At 50.7% G+C, this 14,341-nt stretch overlaps 1 protein-coding gene across 3 annotated transcripts in view; it reads right to left on the minus strand.

Annotated features, from left to right (window-relative positions):
• Nucleotides 1–5,037: 5,037 nt before the first annotated feature.
• Nucleotides 5,038–14,341, minus strand: part of Wwp2 (WW domain containing E3 ubiquitin protein ligase 2) — a 114,974-nt gene continuing 105,670 nt past the window's right edge. For all 3 annotated transcript variants that reach the window (XM_042700697.1, XM_042700699.1, XM_042700698.1), the window contains 12 exons: nt 13,880–14,008; nt 13,381–13,456; nt 13,050–13,121; nt 12,755–12,843; nt 10,961–11,120; nt 9,610–9,743; nt 9,179–9,319; nt 8,452–8,572; nt 7,900–8,004; nt 7,387–7,483; nt 7,142–7,214; nt 5,038–6,764 (listed from right to left, as the gene is read on the minus strand). In XM_042700697.1, the coding sequence (XP_042556631.1) occupies nt 6,665–6,764; nt 7,142–7,214; nt 7,387–7,483; nt 7,900–8,004; nt 8,452–8,572; nt 9,179–9,319; nt 9,610–9,743; nt 10,961–11,120; nt 12,755–12,843; nt 13,050–13,121; nt 13,381–13,456; nt 13,880–14,008 (1,297 nt within the window). In that variant the 3' untranslated portion in view covers nt 5,038–6,664. The remainder of the gene's footprint in view (nt 6,765–7,141; nt 7,215–7,386; nt 7,484–7,899; nt 8,005–8,451; nt 8,573–9,178; nt 9,320–9,609; nt 9,744–10,960; nt 11,121–12,754; nt 12,844–13,049; nt 13,122–13,380; nt 13,457–13,879; nt 14,009–14,341) is intronic.

Raw genomic sequence — 14,341 nt, forward strand, 5'->3', positions numbered from 1 at the left:
ATTTCCTCCTCCCCAGTACTAAAGGTTAAAATCAAGGCCTCTTATTTTACCCCTTGAACCATATCTCCAGCCCTTTTGTTTTTAGTTTATTGTCTGATGGGAGTCTCATGCTAGCTTTGCCCAGGCCAGCCTTGAGATACACTCACCCCACACCTCTGCCTCTGGGTAGCACTACCATGCTTCACCTTCGTGCCTTTTTTTTTTGGGGGGGGGGAGGAGGGGGATTGGTAGGTCCTGAGGTTTGAACTGAGCCTGATCGCTGTCCCTGAGCCTCTTTGTGCTCAAGGCTAGCCGCACTATGTGAGACACAGCCTCACTTCTGGCTTGTTCTTAGTTTTATTAGAGATGAGTCTCAAGGGGACTTTCCTGCCCCAGGCTGGCTTCAAACTGCTATCCTCAGATCTCAGCCTCCCGAGTAGTTAGGATTACAGGAGTGTTCTTCCACTGGGTGCTTGAACTCAGGGCTTCATGTTCTTGCTTAGCTGCTTTTGCTACCACTTGAACCACAGTTCTACTTCCAATGTTTTGTTGGCTAATTGGAGATAAGAGTCTCTTGAAGTTTTCTCCTGAATTGGCTTTGAACTATGATCCATAGATCTCAGCCTTTTGCGTAGCTGGAATTATAGGTATGAACTACCAATGCCTGACTGATAGTTAATTTTTAAATTTATTTTTGTTGGTCATGGGTCTTGAACTCAGGGCCTAGGCGCTGTCCCTGTATTCTTTTGCTCAAAACTAACACTCTACCACTTTGAGCCACAGCTTCACTTCCAGTTTTCTGGTGTTAACTGGAGATAAGAGTCTCATGGACTTTCCTACCCAGGCTGGCTTTGAACCATAATCCTTAGATCTCAGCCTCCTGAGTAGCTAGGATTACAGGCATGAGCCACAGTGCTTGGCTAATTTTTTTAAAATACCAAAAAGATTCAGGGTTGCCAATAGTTGTTTTATGTTTCAGGAAAGAGAAATAAAGTTAGAAATATATTATAAAACATCAAAGATACCAACAGACGTGACAACAGAACTAAGATGCTAGATGGTAACAAGCACCAGAATGCAAGCAATGATTACAAAGCACTTAACGGACACTGGTCCACAGAAGATATATTAACAAGCCCATGAAAAGAGGCCCAACACTACTAACCATCAGACAAATGCAAAACAAAACTGTCATGAAATACCACCTTCCAACTGTCAGAAAGGTGCCTATCAGGAAATAATAAAGGCTGGCAAAGATGTAGAAAAGGTAGACTACTTGTACACTAGTAGTGGGAATGTAAAATGGGATAGCTATGGACTGATGTCTTAACAAATTAAAAATAGAATTACCATACAATGCATCAATTCCATTTCTGCATATATACCCCAAATTAAAAGCAGAGTTTCAAAGAGGTGCTATATACTCATGTTCATAGCAGCAGTGAGAATGCGGAAATGCCCAACAGATAAATGAACAAATTATAGTATATACATATAATGGGTTATTATTCAGCCTTAAAAAGGCCAGTCTGGACTACATAGTAAAACTCTATCTTGAAATAAAATAAGGGGCTGGAGTTATAGTTTAGTGACAGAGCACTTAACCCAGAATACGTAAGGCCCAGGTTTAATCCCCAACACAGGGATGTTTGTGGGTACAGTGGCTCATGTCTGTAATCCCAGCTGCTCAGGAGGCAGCAATCAGGATTGCAATTTGAGGCCAGCCTAGGCAAATAGCTCACAAGACACTTCATTTCAACCAAGAGCCTGAAATGGGACACACCTGTCACTCCAGTGCAGGAAGCATAAGCAAGAGGATTGGGGTCCAGGAAGTAAAGTAAGATCCTATATGAAAAAATAAACAAAAAAGGCCAAGGCATGGTTAATATGGTAGAGTGGCACCCTAAGGAGGTGAGTCCCTCAGCTCAAACCCCTTATACAAAAAAGAAAAGGAGGGCTGGGAATGTGGCTTAGTGGTAGAGTGCTTGCCTAGCATACATGAAGCCCTGGGTTTGATTCCTCAGTACCACATAAACAGAACAAGCTGAGAGTGGCACTGCAGCTCAAGTGGTAAAGCACTAACCTTGAGCACAGGGTTCAGGGACAGAGCTCAGGCACAGGACGGGCAAAAAAAAAAAAAAAGAGGAGAGGAGGAAAGCAAGCAAAGAAAGAAAAGAAAGAAAGAAGGTAGTCAATCATAAAGATAGAAAGTAAAATGCTCATTGCCTGGGCTGGAGGAGAATTAAAAATGGGAAGTTACTGTTTAATGGGTTCAGAGTTTCTACATGATGAAAACATTTTTGTAGCCAGGTGTGAGAGCTTACTCCTGTAATCCTCAGCACTCGAGGCCTTCACAGTGGTGCAAAGCCATCCTCAACTCAACAGAAAAACCTGTCAAAAAAATTTCTGGAAGCCGGGCGCCAGTGGCTCACGCCTGTAATCCTAGCTACTCAGGAGGCTGAGATCTGAGGATCACGGTTCAAAGCCCGGGCAGGAAAGTCTGTGAGACTCTTATCTCCAATAAACCACTAGAAAACCAGAAGTGGCGCTGTGGCTCAAGCAGTAGAGAGCTAGCCTTAAGCTGAAGAGTGCTGGGACAGCGCCCAAGCCCAGAGTTCAAGCCCCACGACCGACAAAAACAAAAAACAAACAAACAAAAATTCTGGAGATGGATAGTGGTAACAGTTGCACATTATAAATATATTTAATACCACTGAACTATATACCTAAGATGATCTGTTTTCTTTTGTGTATTTTACACAACAGAAAAACCATTTGATAAATGAGTCCCTGAGTTCATGACGATGCTCAAAAGTTGCAAGTATTAGACAATGTGACTAGGCGATCTCAGCACCTGGGAGGTTGGGCTGAAGAATCCCAAGTTCAAGGCCAACCTGAGCTAGAGTAGAAAACCTCTCTCTCAAAAAAACCCCCAAAACACCAAAGTCAAATTGTATGTTTCCATCTGAATCAGCTACTCATACAGGCCTGGACTAGAGGAAAGTGGGCTTTGGACTATGGTGCCTGAGCTACCCAAGAGTCAGAAGGACCTGCATTACAGGTATTGACCCAGGTCCCAGGGCAGACTGTAGGGAAACATGCTGAGGTCATGGCTTTGTGAAATGGACTCTTCTTCCCTAGGAGGAGAGGGGCCTTGTGGATACCAAGTCTGAGTCACCCGCCAGGAAGGCCCAATATTTGTAAACATCTCTTTAAATGGAAGCTCTCAGACCTTTTGTGTTTCCAGAAAGCCCTCAATGCCCAAGACAGTGGGAGGGCAAAAACTGGGCTTTCCAGATCAGGCGAGAAGGTTCTACCCTCACAAGCCTTATGAGCACCCGGGATCCCCACTGGGGACTCAAGGGCCAAAAAGTCCTCCTGTTCCTCACTTCTGAATATGTACCTCTGCCTAATAATATGTACTGATACTGGGGTGAGGTCTCTCTTCCAGTCTAGTTTTATTTGAAACATTTTAGATTAAGAAAAAAATTGAAGCTGGGTGCTGGTAACTCATGTCATCTGAGCATTGTGGCTCAAGGCCAGACTGGAAGGACATTCTTTTTTGTTGTTGCTGTTTTTTGTTGTTGTTTTGTCATGGGGCTTGAACTCTGGGCCTGGGCACTGTCCCTGAGCTCTTCAGCTCAAGGTGAGAGCTCTACCACTTGACCCACAGAGCCATTTCCAGTTTTCTGGTGGTTAATTGGAGATATGAGTCTCACAGACGTTCCTGCCCAGGCTGGCTTTGAACCACGATCCTCAGATATCAGCCTCCTGAGTAGCTAGGCTTACAGGTGAGAGCCACTGGTGCCAGGCTGGAGAGACAAATTCTTGAGACTATGATCTCCAATTAGCCTGCAAAGAGCTGTAAGTGGAGGTGTGGCTCAATCGGTGTGACTCAAGCACCAGCTTGAGTGAGAAAATTGAGCAAGAGCACAAAGCTTGGAGCTCAAGCCCCAGTTATGGCAAAGGAAAGGGGAGGGAGAGGATGGGGAATAGAAGGGGTGGAAAGAGAAAAGAAAATAATTGAGGACATAACAAAAAGAGGGGAAGAGGTAATTGGGACCCAAGAGGAAAGCTGTGCTAGAAATCACTGCATTAGTCTATATAGTAAACTATGTAATGGTAGTAATCGAAACGTTTAGTCACTTTTTTCTTTTTAGAATAAGCTTCTACAAAAAGGGCCGAAGTCACATACAAGTACAAGGGCAGGAGGCAGGAGTTAGAAATAGGATAGGACAAGAGACAGGCGCTCACAGGTGTGCGCTGCAAAGCAGGTAGCAGGAGATTCTGGCATGGCTAGGCTGGTTCGGCAAGGGCCTGTGAGGACTTCAAAGTTTATCTGGAGTGATCCAAAAACAAATACATCAACAATGGTTGCCTCCAGAAGGGGATCAGAGTGAGCAAGAAACTGTGAGTGAAGGAGACCTTTGTGTCTGTGAATTTGAACTTTTAAAATAAAGGCACAGCCAGACAAAATGGTACATGCCTGTAATCCCAGAATTACACAGTAGAGGCAGGAGGATCCCCCATTCAAGGTCAGCCTGGACAGGTATTAAAAGTTTCAAGTCAGCTTGGACTAGCCAATGAGATACTGTCTTTAAGAAAAAGTTCATGCTGGGTGCCTGTGGCTCATGTTTATAATCCTTGCTACTCGGGAGGCTAAGATCTGAGGATCACAGTTCAACGCCAACCCAGGCAAGAAAGTCTGAACTCTTATCTCCAATAGACTACTCAAAAAAGCCAGAAGTGGCTCTCTACTTGAGCAAAAAAGAAGCTCAGGGACAGTGCCCAGGACCAGAGTTTGAGCTTCAGGACCAGTTTAAAGAAAAAAAAAAAAAAAAGCTCATGATCAACAATATCATTTCTAGAAAGCAAAGGTGCAATGGGACTGTCCACACCTCCCAGAAGTAGGGCCAGCTTGGTAATGGCACATATGCTTCTCAAACTCACAAGGGGGCCACGGAACTTGCCTTGGTCTGGGCCTAGAGGGTCCACAGGGCTCCAAGCCCCATGGCCTGGAGGGCAGTGAGTGGGCAGACAAGCCACACCGACACTACCCACAGCTGCTGATTGTTTATTGCACAAGAAACTGGCAATACCAAGGCAGGGCGGGCATTACAAAACAGTCCATCAACCAATCCAGTGGTGCTGCTGCAGGGCATTCCACAAACACTTCAGTTATATACATGTATGCACACACACATACGAACACACGTGAACATCCTCGCTGGCAGCTCCCACACAGCCCCACCCCCCAGGCCCTTGCGGTGACTCCTGCAGAGCAAGTTCAGTGAGTGATCAAAGGAAGGGCTGCACTGCAGCAAGCCGGCCACTCAAATCACTGCAGCCTGGGTGGGTGTGGACTGAGCCTCCCTACACAGGGGAAGGACTGGATGTAGAGGAAAGACCATCCTCAGAAGGCGTCAGGGACTGGCTGGAGAACCCGCCCAGGGCCCAGGAGGCTGGTCTGCAGCCTCACAGCCCTGGGAACCTGGACTAGGGAGCACCCAAGCAGAACTTGCACAACTAGATGTCAATCAGGGGCTGTGTCCCCACAATAAGGGCTCATGGGAGTCAAATAAGCCAGGCCCTTGGGGCAGCTCCTGAGCTAGCCTTCTGCTAGTTTTTGGTGGTGTTATTTCCCACTGGCAGATAGACTCAAGTCTACACAGCCTCAGCTGGCCAGGATGCCTCCATTCTAAGCTAGGGACTGACAGCTGCTGCAGCTCCGGAGGTTCTCAGAGATGACTCCCAGGCCCACCTGACCCTTGCTGGGGCCCTGCCTGGGTGACTGCATGAAGCAAAGGGAATCCTAGTGAAGGCGCAAATGTGATGAGCTCAGGGCCTTGGCTGCTGGGCAGCCAAGCCTCCAGGTGAGGCCTACTGAGCTCACAGAACGGCTAAGCTGGTTCCTGAGAGAAGGGGCAGATGGGAAAATTGGACCGATGGGGCTGGGTCCCCTTGAGGCCTCAGGACACCCGAGGTACCAGCTCCTTGACAGAAAGGGACAGCAGCATACCAAAAACAAAGCAGGAAACAACCCTAAACACAAACGCTTCAAGTTTATGTAGAAGGCCAGCCTGAGGGAGTTTGTCATTTCCCTCCTGGGGATCCCTGTGGTGCGTGGCTCACCCAGTCCTTGGCTGGCAAGAGACGAGCTGGCCACACCAAGAATTGGGAGAACCAAGTCCACTGCTGAGCCTCTGTGGCTACGGCCTGCCTGGGAGGGAAGCGAAGCTGCCTCCATGCAGTTTCTCCCTCAGACCTGCATTTCAGACAGACCTGGGAAGTTGTAGCTAAGCACAAACTCCCATGCCCGCAAAGACCCTCGGCTTTCTCACTCCAGGGCAGCCATCCCAAGTGGCTGATCTCGCTTAAGCACGCACTCAACACAGCCCAGGCTTTTGACCTAGGGGTAGTTCTGAAGACAGGGTCAGCCCTCAGACTTTGCAGTGGGTGATGGGGCCAAAGGTGACTAGGGGCTTTATTCCAGACTGCCACCAGCAGGCAGGAGGGAGGGCTACACCGCCTCCTGACTCTTCCGTCACCAACGTGATGAAAGCAAGGTCCCACGCAGGGCCACCATCCATGGGGGCCTCCTGAGGGCTGCGTGGCCAGTGGCCTCTCGGGCAGGGAGGACTTGGGACTACGTGTGCACTGAGGGGTGTGGGAGGGACCGCCGCAGTTACTCCTGTCCGAAGCCCTCAGTCTCCTCAATGGCATACAGCAGCTTCTCTTTCAGCTGTTCATAGCTCTTGTAGGGTGGGAGATCCAGGCGGTTGAAGCTGTCAGGATGGGAGAGAACGGTGCCCATCAGCAGGCCAGGGCCCTAGGGCACTACCACATCAGCCCTCCGTGACTTAGGCCCTAGACCCTGAAGGCATCAGTGGAAGGTACAGGACCCTATAAAAATGGCGAGGGACTAGGGGCCCTTGGCACAGTAGCTCTGCCTACTGCAAGTGTTTCTGTTTCAATAGAACAAGGGGTAGGTCAGAGGCTGGGGTAGAGGTGATCTGTCACAGCCCCACTTCTCCCACCTGACACCCCAGGGCCATGCAAGTGTCATTCTCAGAGCCTAGGCCCCAGTTGCCCTCCTCACGGGACTGGGAGGAACCTGTCGGATCCATGCAGCTCCACCACATCCCACCCAAAGAAGGCTTACCAGGTATGGCTTCTGGGCAGCCATGTTTCCTTGCCAACCTTGTCAATGCAGAACTTCTGTGGGCCATTGCTCCCTGTTATCCAAGGTGAGAGCACATCTTCCGTCAGCCTTTCCCATGGCATAGCCCGCATGCAGCTCTTCCCCACCCATGGGCTTGCTCGCTTTCAGAAAGACGCCAGGTCCCACCCTCCTCTCCAACCATCCTCACCCCCAGCCAGGGGGGCAGCAGGACAAAGAAAACATACCGATGAGCTCGGCAAATCCCCCAACAGGCAGGCGGCAGGTTCCTGTAACGAACTGCAGGAGGCGGATCCTCTTCTCATTGTCCATCTCCTTCACCACCTGTGACCCCAACAACCAAGGCAGTCAGGGGACACACTGGCCCAGGCGCCCACTGGGCAGGGGATGATAGCCACCAACCTGGGAAGCCTCAACCTCTACCTGAACCGCTACGAGGTATGACCAACAACAACTGTACGTCCTGCCTGCAGGCCTCCCTGGGTCCTTACCAGCTGGCCCCAGGCTGACCAGTAACAACCACCTTCACACACACTGGCCCCAGCCCAGCCTCCACAGCCTCCTTTCTGTCCAGAGCCAGGCTGAGCCTCTCCTGCAAGTTGGGGGAGTTGAGAAGAGTGTCCGAGAGTGTCCAGGTTCTTGAGCCCGAGTCTATTGAAGTCCCATTTCCTTGAGATCACTCTAAAATGTCCCCTGCCAAGACCAGTCCCCAGCCCAGCAGGAGGGGACCCAGCACCCACCTGCCAGAACCACTGGATCTGCTTGCTGTTCTTGGTGTAGTGCCGGTAGATGGTGTTCTTCTGCCAGTCACTCATGTCTATCTCCTGCATGCCGCACAGCATCAGCTGCAGGGACAGAGGAGTCAGCGACCCCAGCAATAACCCCACCTCTGGGGGGGGCCTTGGGCCCCACTTTTCTTCACCCACTCGCTAGCAGGTGAAGCAATCCTAAACCTCTTCTACTACCTACTTTTTTTCTTTTTGTTGTTGCAAGCCCAGGACTCAAACTCTGTACCCGACACTTTGCTCAGTGGCTGATGCTCTACCAACAGAAGCCAGGCGTCCAACCTGAGACTACCTGCGTTTTATAGCAGTTTAAATCCTATGGGTAACACATGTCCCTGCACTCTCCACCTATGTGTCCCAGGGAAGTGGGGGCTGAGGACCCCAGTGACAACCACCCGCCCTACCACACCAGGCAGCCAAAGGTCGGGGGAAGGGAGGGAGTTGACTAGGGAGTTTCTGTGAGTACTCCTGAAGCAGGGACTCGGGGTTCCTGCCTTCAACACGCACCTCCAGCTCTTTTTCATCAAAGTAGCGCAACCACTCGAGTGGGGCTACCTCGTTGAAGCCATCCAAGAAGGCTCTGGTCTGCTCTTCCACACCGCGTGTGAAACGCCAGTCAGTCAGCAACCTAGAACCAAAGACCAGACACAGGTGGAGCCTGGGACACCTGGCCTGGCTGCCTTCCTGCCTGTGTAGTGAACAAATCCACTGCGTCATTTGGGATACTCAAACTATGGTGTGGGAGGCCTTAGACCAGAGCCCAGAAACGTCTCTGTGACATGGAGACATGCCCCATTCCCATACTACCTCCTCCTCGCACTCCTCCCGCCATCACTCATTGAACCTTCGCTGTTCAGCAGTGTGGGGAGGAAAGCCTAGGCCAAAGGCCTGAAGAAGATGTGTGGAGGTGTGCACACCAGCACCCAACAGATAGTGGACTTAAGCAAGTAACACACAGAAATTCCCTGCTGGGAAAGAGATGGTGATATCTAAGTAAGTTCCCTCAGCTGGGAAGCCTCCCTCACACAAAAAGGTAAGCAAGGGCCTGATGCTGTGGATCCCCTAGCTCATGTCATTACATGGCCAGCCATGGACCACCAGCCCAGATGGGTGCAACTGAGAGGCTCCTGCAATCTGTGCTGACCTATGGGCCCCAGAGACAAGAGTAGAAACCCATTCTCAGGGACCTGCTGGGTCTCTCCCTCCCCATCCCCTCCCATGACCTGAGACTCACATGATGTACTCTTCCTTGTTCTCCTCGGTCACTCGGATGCTCTCGCCACCTTCCTTCAGCTCATGAGTTGTCACCTTGCCCAGGATCTCCATGTCCTGGATAAAGAACAGCTCCAGGCCACATTCTTCTAGGTTGTTCTCTCTGGAGCACAGGAGGCCAAGGGGGAAGGTGTTCATCTTGTTGCCTATGAGGCACTAAAGACTCACAGATGGGCCTAGAATCCTGATCAGTGGCAGAGGACATCTCCTGATATAGGAGAGGACTCTGGACTCACCCTACAGTGGACCTGGAAAGTCTCTCCACAAGCTCATAGAAAAGTCAGGTAAGCGTAAATGCTCAGGACCTCTCTGGCATAGGAGACTAAAACCATGGTGCCAAGTACCCAGGAAGAGCCCTGTTCTCTGTCAGCTCAGAGCAAGCACAGGACTTACTTGATCCAGACAATGGAGTTGTAAAATTCAGGGTCAATGGACTCCAAGTCTTTCAGCGTTGGTCTCTTGTTGAGCATCCGCTTGTAGAAAGGGAGGGTGAAGCCTGTGTCAATGAACTTTCCATGGTACAATGCCTGAGGAAGGAAGAAGCAGGGCGTGAGGCAGGCAGGCAGGCTCTTGGCCAAAAGGCTGCTCCACTACCTTCCTTCCCTCCCCAGGGGACTGTAAGCAGCCAGCTGTTTCGGGGACCAGGAAAAGTCCAGGAAATAAGCACACTATTCTGTCTTGACGTGGACCCTGAGACACACTCTGATCCCACCCTGCTAGCCACAGAGATAAGGAACAGGGCTGACCCACTGTGGCCGAGAATGCTCCCCAGGCTACTCCTGGTCAAGCAGAGGCCTGACTCATGCCCAAGGAAGACTTGTTCACAACAGCTCCAGGTGGCAGCCCTGATTCACTGGGTGCTCACAGCAGGTGGAGGAGGAAGCCAAAACAAAGCCAGTGTGGTAGAGAGTGAAACTCGGTGGCCAGGGGCAATAGTCTAGGGCTTCACTGGCCTGTCCTGGTTGCTGGGCCAGGCGGGTCTCCAGACACGGCAAGAATGTGCCCACTTCCAGAGCCTGGAGCCTTGGCCAAGAACATCCAGATGATGGGAAGGACCATATTTAGTCACAAACCCTTAAGGACCTTATCCTCCCAAGAGGGGAAGGAGGATACTTGTGGGACTCCAGGAAAAGAAGCACAGCACAGTGAGCACAGCGGCGGCTATGGCCTCCACAGGCTCTCTTGCACATAGCTGGGATCTCCACTCCCACAAGATACCGTGGAAGACATGGCATGGTCTCCCTGTCCACAGTCATGTTGGGTGCCTATATCTGGGTGCCTCCCCTAGGTTTTGCACCAGTCTAGTCTTCCCTCCACCCCCATGGATCATGACAGGCGGCAGCACCTTCCAGAGACAGGCAGCAGGCAGGCAGCTATGGCTTTGCTCAGCCCAGCCACCAACCCAGTACCCCACAGGGTGCACTTTTAACATTTAGTGAAGCCTACTGCTCAGGGGCCCTGGGATTCTACTCGTAAAGTGCTACACAATCACATGCAACCTGCAGTACTTCACAGTGGGCCACGGAGAAAGCTCTGGATTCTCTAGAACTATCTCTAGCTCTTCCCATTTTCAGGTGCAAACTTCTGCGGGGGAGACAGCGGGTGCCAGTATAGGAAGCATGGCTCTCCCTGGGTGCTGCTTGGAGGGCTCAGGGGAAGAATATGTCCTCCTGGAATTCCAGGGGGAGGAAGGGAAAGGGAAGGAAGCACTCCTGGGACTTGGGGACTTCCAGGTTCCCCTTACCATAGCAATGAATCTGCCAATAAAGCGGAAGTAGGTGAGGTGGTCAGGGTTGATGGACGAGGCCGGGTTGATCTGCAGGCAGTAATTGTTCTTGCCAGCATATTCAAATAAACAGTACATAGGGTTGAGCACCTCGTGGGACAAAAGGAAAAACCACTCTCTGTGAGGGAAGAGAGAAAAGAGCAATGGATCCCTCCGTACACCTGCACAGAGACTGTGACTGCCGTGTGTCCCAGGGGGTCTGGGGGCTGTTCCCAGACAAGCAGCTGGGTAGCGAGCCAGCTGGGCTCAGACTGAGGGTGAACTAAGACAGCGGCACTTGAGGATAATGCTCAGGAAAACTGTGAGTTCCAGGGCTGTGGCACATTCCAAGACTTTATGTCATCTGTGCAGCGCTTTGAAGGACTAAGTTGCTCCTATTGTCCTTGGCCTCCAGGCATAACTGTGTAGGTTGCACACTACACAAGGGTACTAAGTTATACATTTCACACATTTGCACATTTGTTGCTATAGTATTTCTATGCAGGTGCTGTACGACAGCAACCAACCTGCTTCCACTTTATCTGATTCGGCACTATAACGTAAATATATGGTAACATTCCCAATACCTGCACCATGAAAACTGTGCTGCCCATACCTCCAGATTCTAATCCTCACCCAGCAGCAATAATAGCACAGGCATCTCACTTCACTCACCATTGCCCTCCCTCACCAGCTCCTTTCCCACTCTCCCCCGCATTCATCTGAACCCACACCCACACCTTAGCATCTATTTGCACCCCAGGTCCAAGCCTCAAGCCAGAATTCAGAGTCCTGTCAGGCTTGAGCTAAGTTGGCAGAGGACTGTTCCCAGTGGGGCGGGCCCTGGAGGCTGGGCTGTTTGTGGCTGGGTAGACGGAGTCCTTCGATGCAGAGGGTACCCCGGTATCCTGTCCGTGGTTCTACCCTGTGGTAGAACAGCATGATGTAACCTACCATAGGGTAAAACCACTGGCAGGACACAGAGAGAGACAAACAGGGCGGAGCCACACCAGAAGCCCACCAAGCAGAGCCTGGAGAGGAGTCACCACAGAAAAAAGAACAATCCATCCACAGGGCAACACAGAAGGCAACACCACCAGCAAACAGAGGGTGAGAAGAGGGGGAGCCCAACACCAAGCGAGGAGATAGCCCCACACCATGAGGTCAGCGGGCTGAGGTCACCGCAGCTGAGATGCTCCTTCTCTCTGTCGGGGCTATGGACCTATTGGCGGAGGCTGCACTTTCTCGGGCAGCTTATTAACTCCTGTGAGTACACCAGGCTGAGCACAGGATAGTGTCCTGGGCTCTTTTGGGGGTCTAACAGCCATTTTGATTTTCTTGGTCACTGTACAGATAAGAGCCCTTTATCACAGCATGGTTTATACATTCCATGATACCCATCTTCACCTGTCCTGGACCCCTTGGGATTAAAGGAGCCCTGGGATTGACTTTAAGGAAAACCCCAGGGGCCCCAATATTCAGCCACTGTCCACTGATACAACTGGACTGGTTGCTAAGACAGAAAAACAATAACATGTTGCCTGGTATAGAGCCATGACCTGGTCCCCCAGGAGCCCTCAATCAACCCATTGCCCACTAACTAAGGGCTGGTGCCTGCTCCTGTGCCTACTGGGACCAGCCAGGAGGGTTAAATGTTCTGAGTGCCATCCCATGGCCTTCCGGAAGATGCAATGTGAGCAAGGAGGAGACACTTTCTGGCTCCTTCCCCCGTAGCCACTGGGTACAGCACATCCAACTGACATCCGAGCTCACCTGGCGATGCCACCATAGTCCAGGCCCTCCTCGCCACGCATGATGATATAGAGCCGGCGGCGCAGGTCATAGGGTTTCATGTTCATGATCTGAGGAAACAGGGTATCTGGCCAACCTGCCACCGTCTCCAGGATGGCAGGTGAAGGATGGGGAGGTGGGAAAGAGACTCTAAGGTCTGTTCAAGAGACACTGATGCCTGTGCCTTGGGAATTCCACAATATGGGTCTGACAGAGGATGCCTGTGACAGAGGGTAGGGCAATGGACCAAGGGCTTTTGCTGGCCCTGATCTCTAACCTGTTGGAAAGAATCCTCAAAGAGTGTCTGCCTGGAAACGCTGATCTTCACGTGACTGGGTAGGGCATTTGACTGGAAAAAAAAAAAAAAAGACAAAAACCTCAAAACCTCACAGGGCATCTGTTCAATGGGTTTTCCTGTCTACATGAAAAGACATCTAAAGGCATCTCCCCCACTCTCCAGGAATGGAAGCTAGCTAGCTTCCTAGATATCTAGAGCAGGGTGAGAGAAACATGGTGCCTGTAGCTAGATTGCAGACATTCTAAGGGCTGGACCAGTAAATCAAATTAAGAGCATTCAACAGTCCCGGGACCCTGGGACCAGAACTCACATGGCAAAGGAAACGGAACTGGTGATACTTCCACCGGAAACTGCGGTCATAGGCACCAGGAGAACCTTGTTTCGTCCTGGAGAGAATAAATAACGTTCTGGAATTTGTGATTTCTCAAAAAATGAACAACCTGTCTTTGTTAGCTGTAGGGAAAGCAGATGCTATGGGAATTTCAAGATGTAAAGTAAAAGCATAAAAGAAAGGAAATGACTACTACTAAGAACTCTGGAGAGTCAAGAGAAAATGTAGAATCAATGGGCAGACCTCTTGCTTTTGGAGAAATATCTCTAAGTGCTATTCTGAATAAACAAGATAGCCCTTTCCTCTCCATTCCTTTGTAGTGACACCAACACTGGCCACTAGAGGGCAGTGAGCAGCATAACACATCTACTCTAGCCACCCAATGCTAAAGCTCCCCCCCCCCCCCCTCCCCCGCCAGCCTGACAGTTTGGGCCTGTGCTTACACTCACTGCTGCCACCTATGAAGGAAGGTCCTTACCCTGACTCAAACCCTGGGCGAGGATCCTTAAAGGTGGTGGTGCGGGTATTGTGGTCCACAAAATACCGCACTCCTTCACTGGTATATTTCATCTCCCATCCTGGGGGCAAGGCTGGTTCCTGGATCATCCTGGAAACACAAGGAGAAGTTAAAAGCTGGTCCCATCTCTGGGCAGGGGTCCTCAAACTGCTGCTCTGTTGATCGCTGGGGTGGGCAAAGAGAAACCATTTACTAGGGCCAGGCTAAAGGCCAGCCCTGGACAAACGGTACTAACCTGAGTGGCTGCTAGCAACTGTGAGCCACCAAGTTCCCTAGTCCTGCGTCTTATGAGGCGGGGGCAGGAGTGACCCCCGCCTTTTGCAATCATATTGTCACAGTCAGCACAGACACTGCAGCCCCTACCAGTGGTTACTCTTTACTCACCAGGATTGTCTATTTAAGGAACCCCAATGCCCTAGCCTA

Source organism: Dipodomys spectabilis, unplaced genomic scaffold (assembly GCF_019054845.1).
Source record: "Dipodomys spectabilis isolate Male_0828 unplaced genomic scaffold, ASM1905484v1 ptg000273l, whole genome shotgun sequence".
NCBI classification, from domain to species: domain Eukaryota; kingdom Metazoa; phylum Chordata; class Mammalia; order Rodentia; family Heteromyidae; genus Dipodomys; species Dipodomys spectabilis.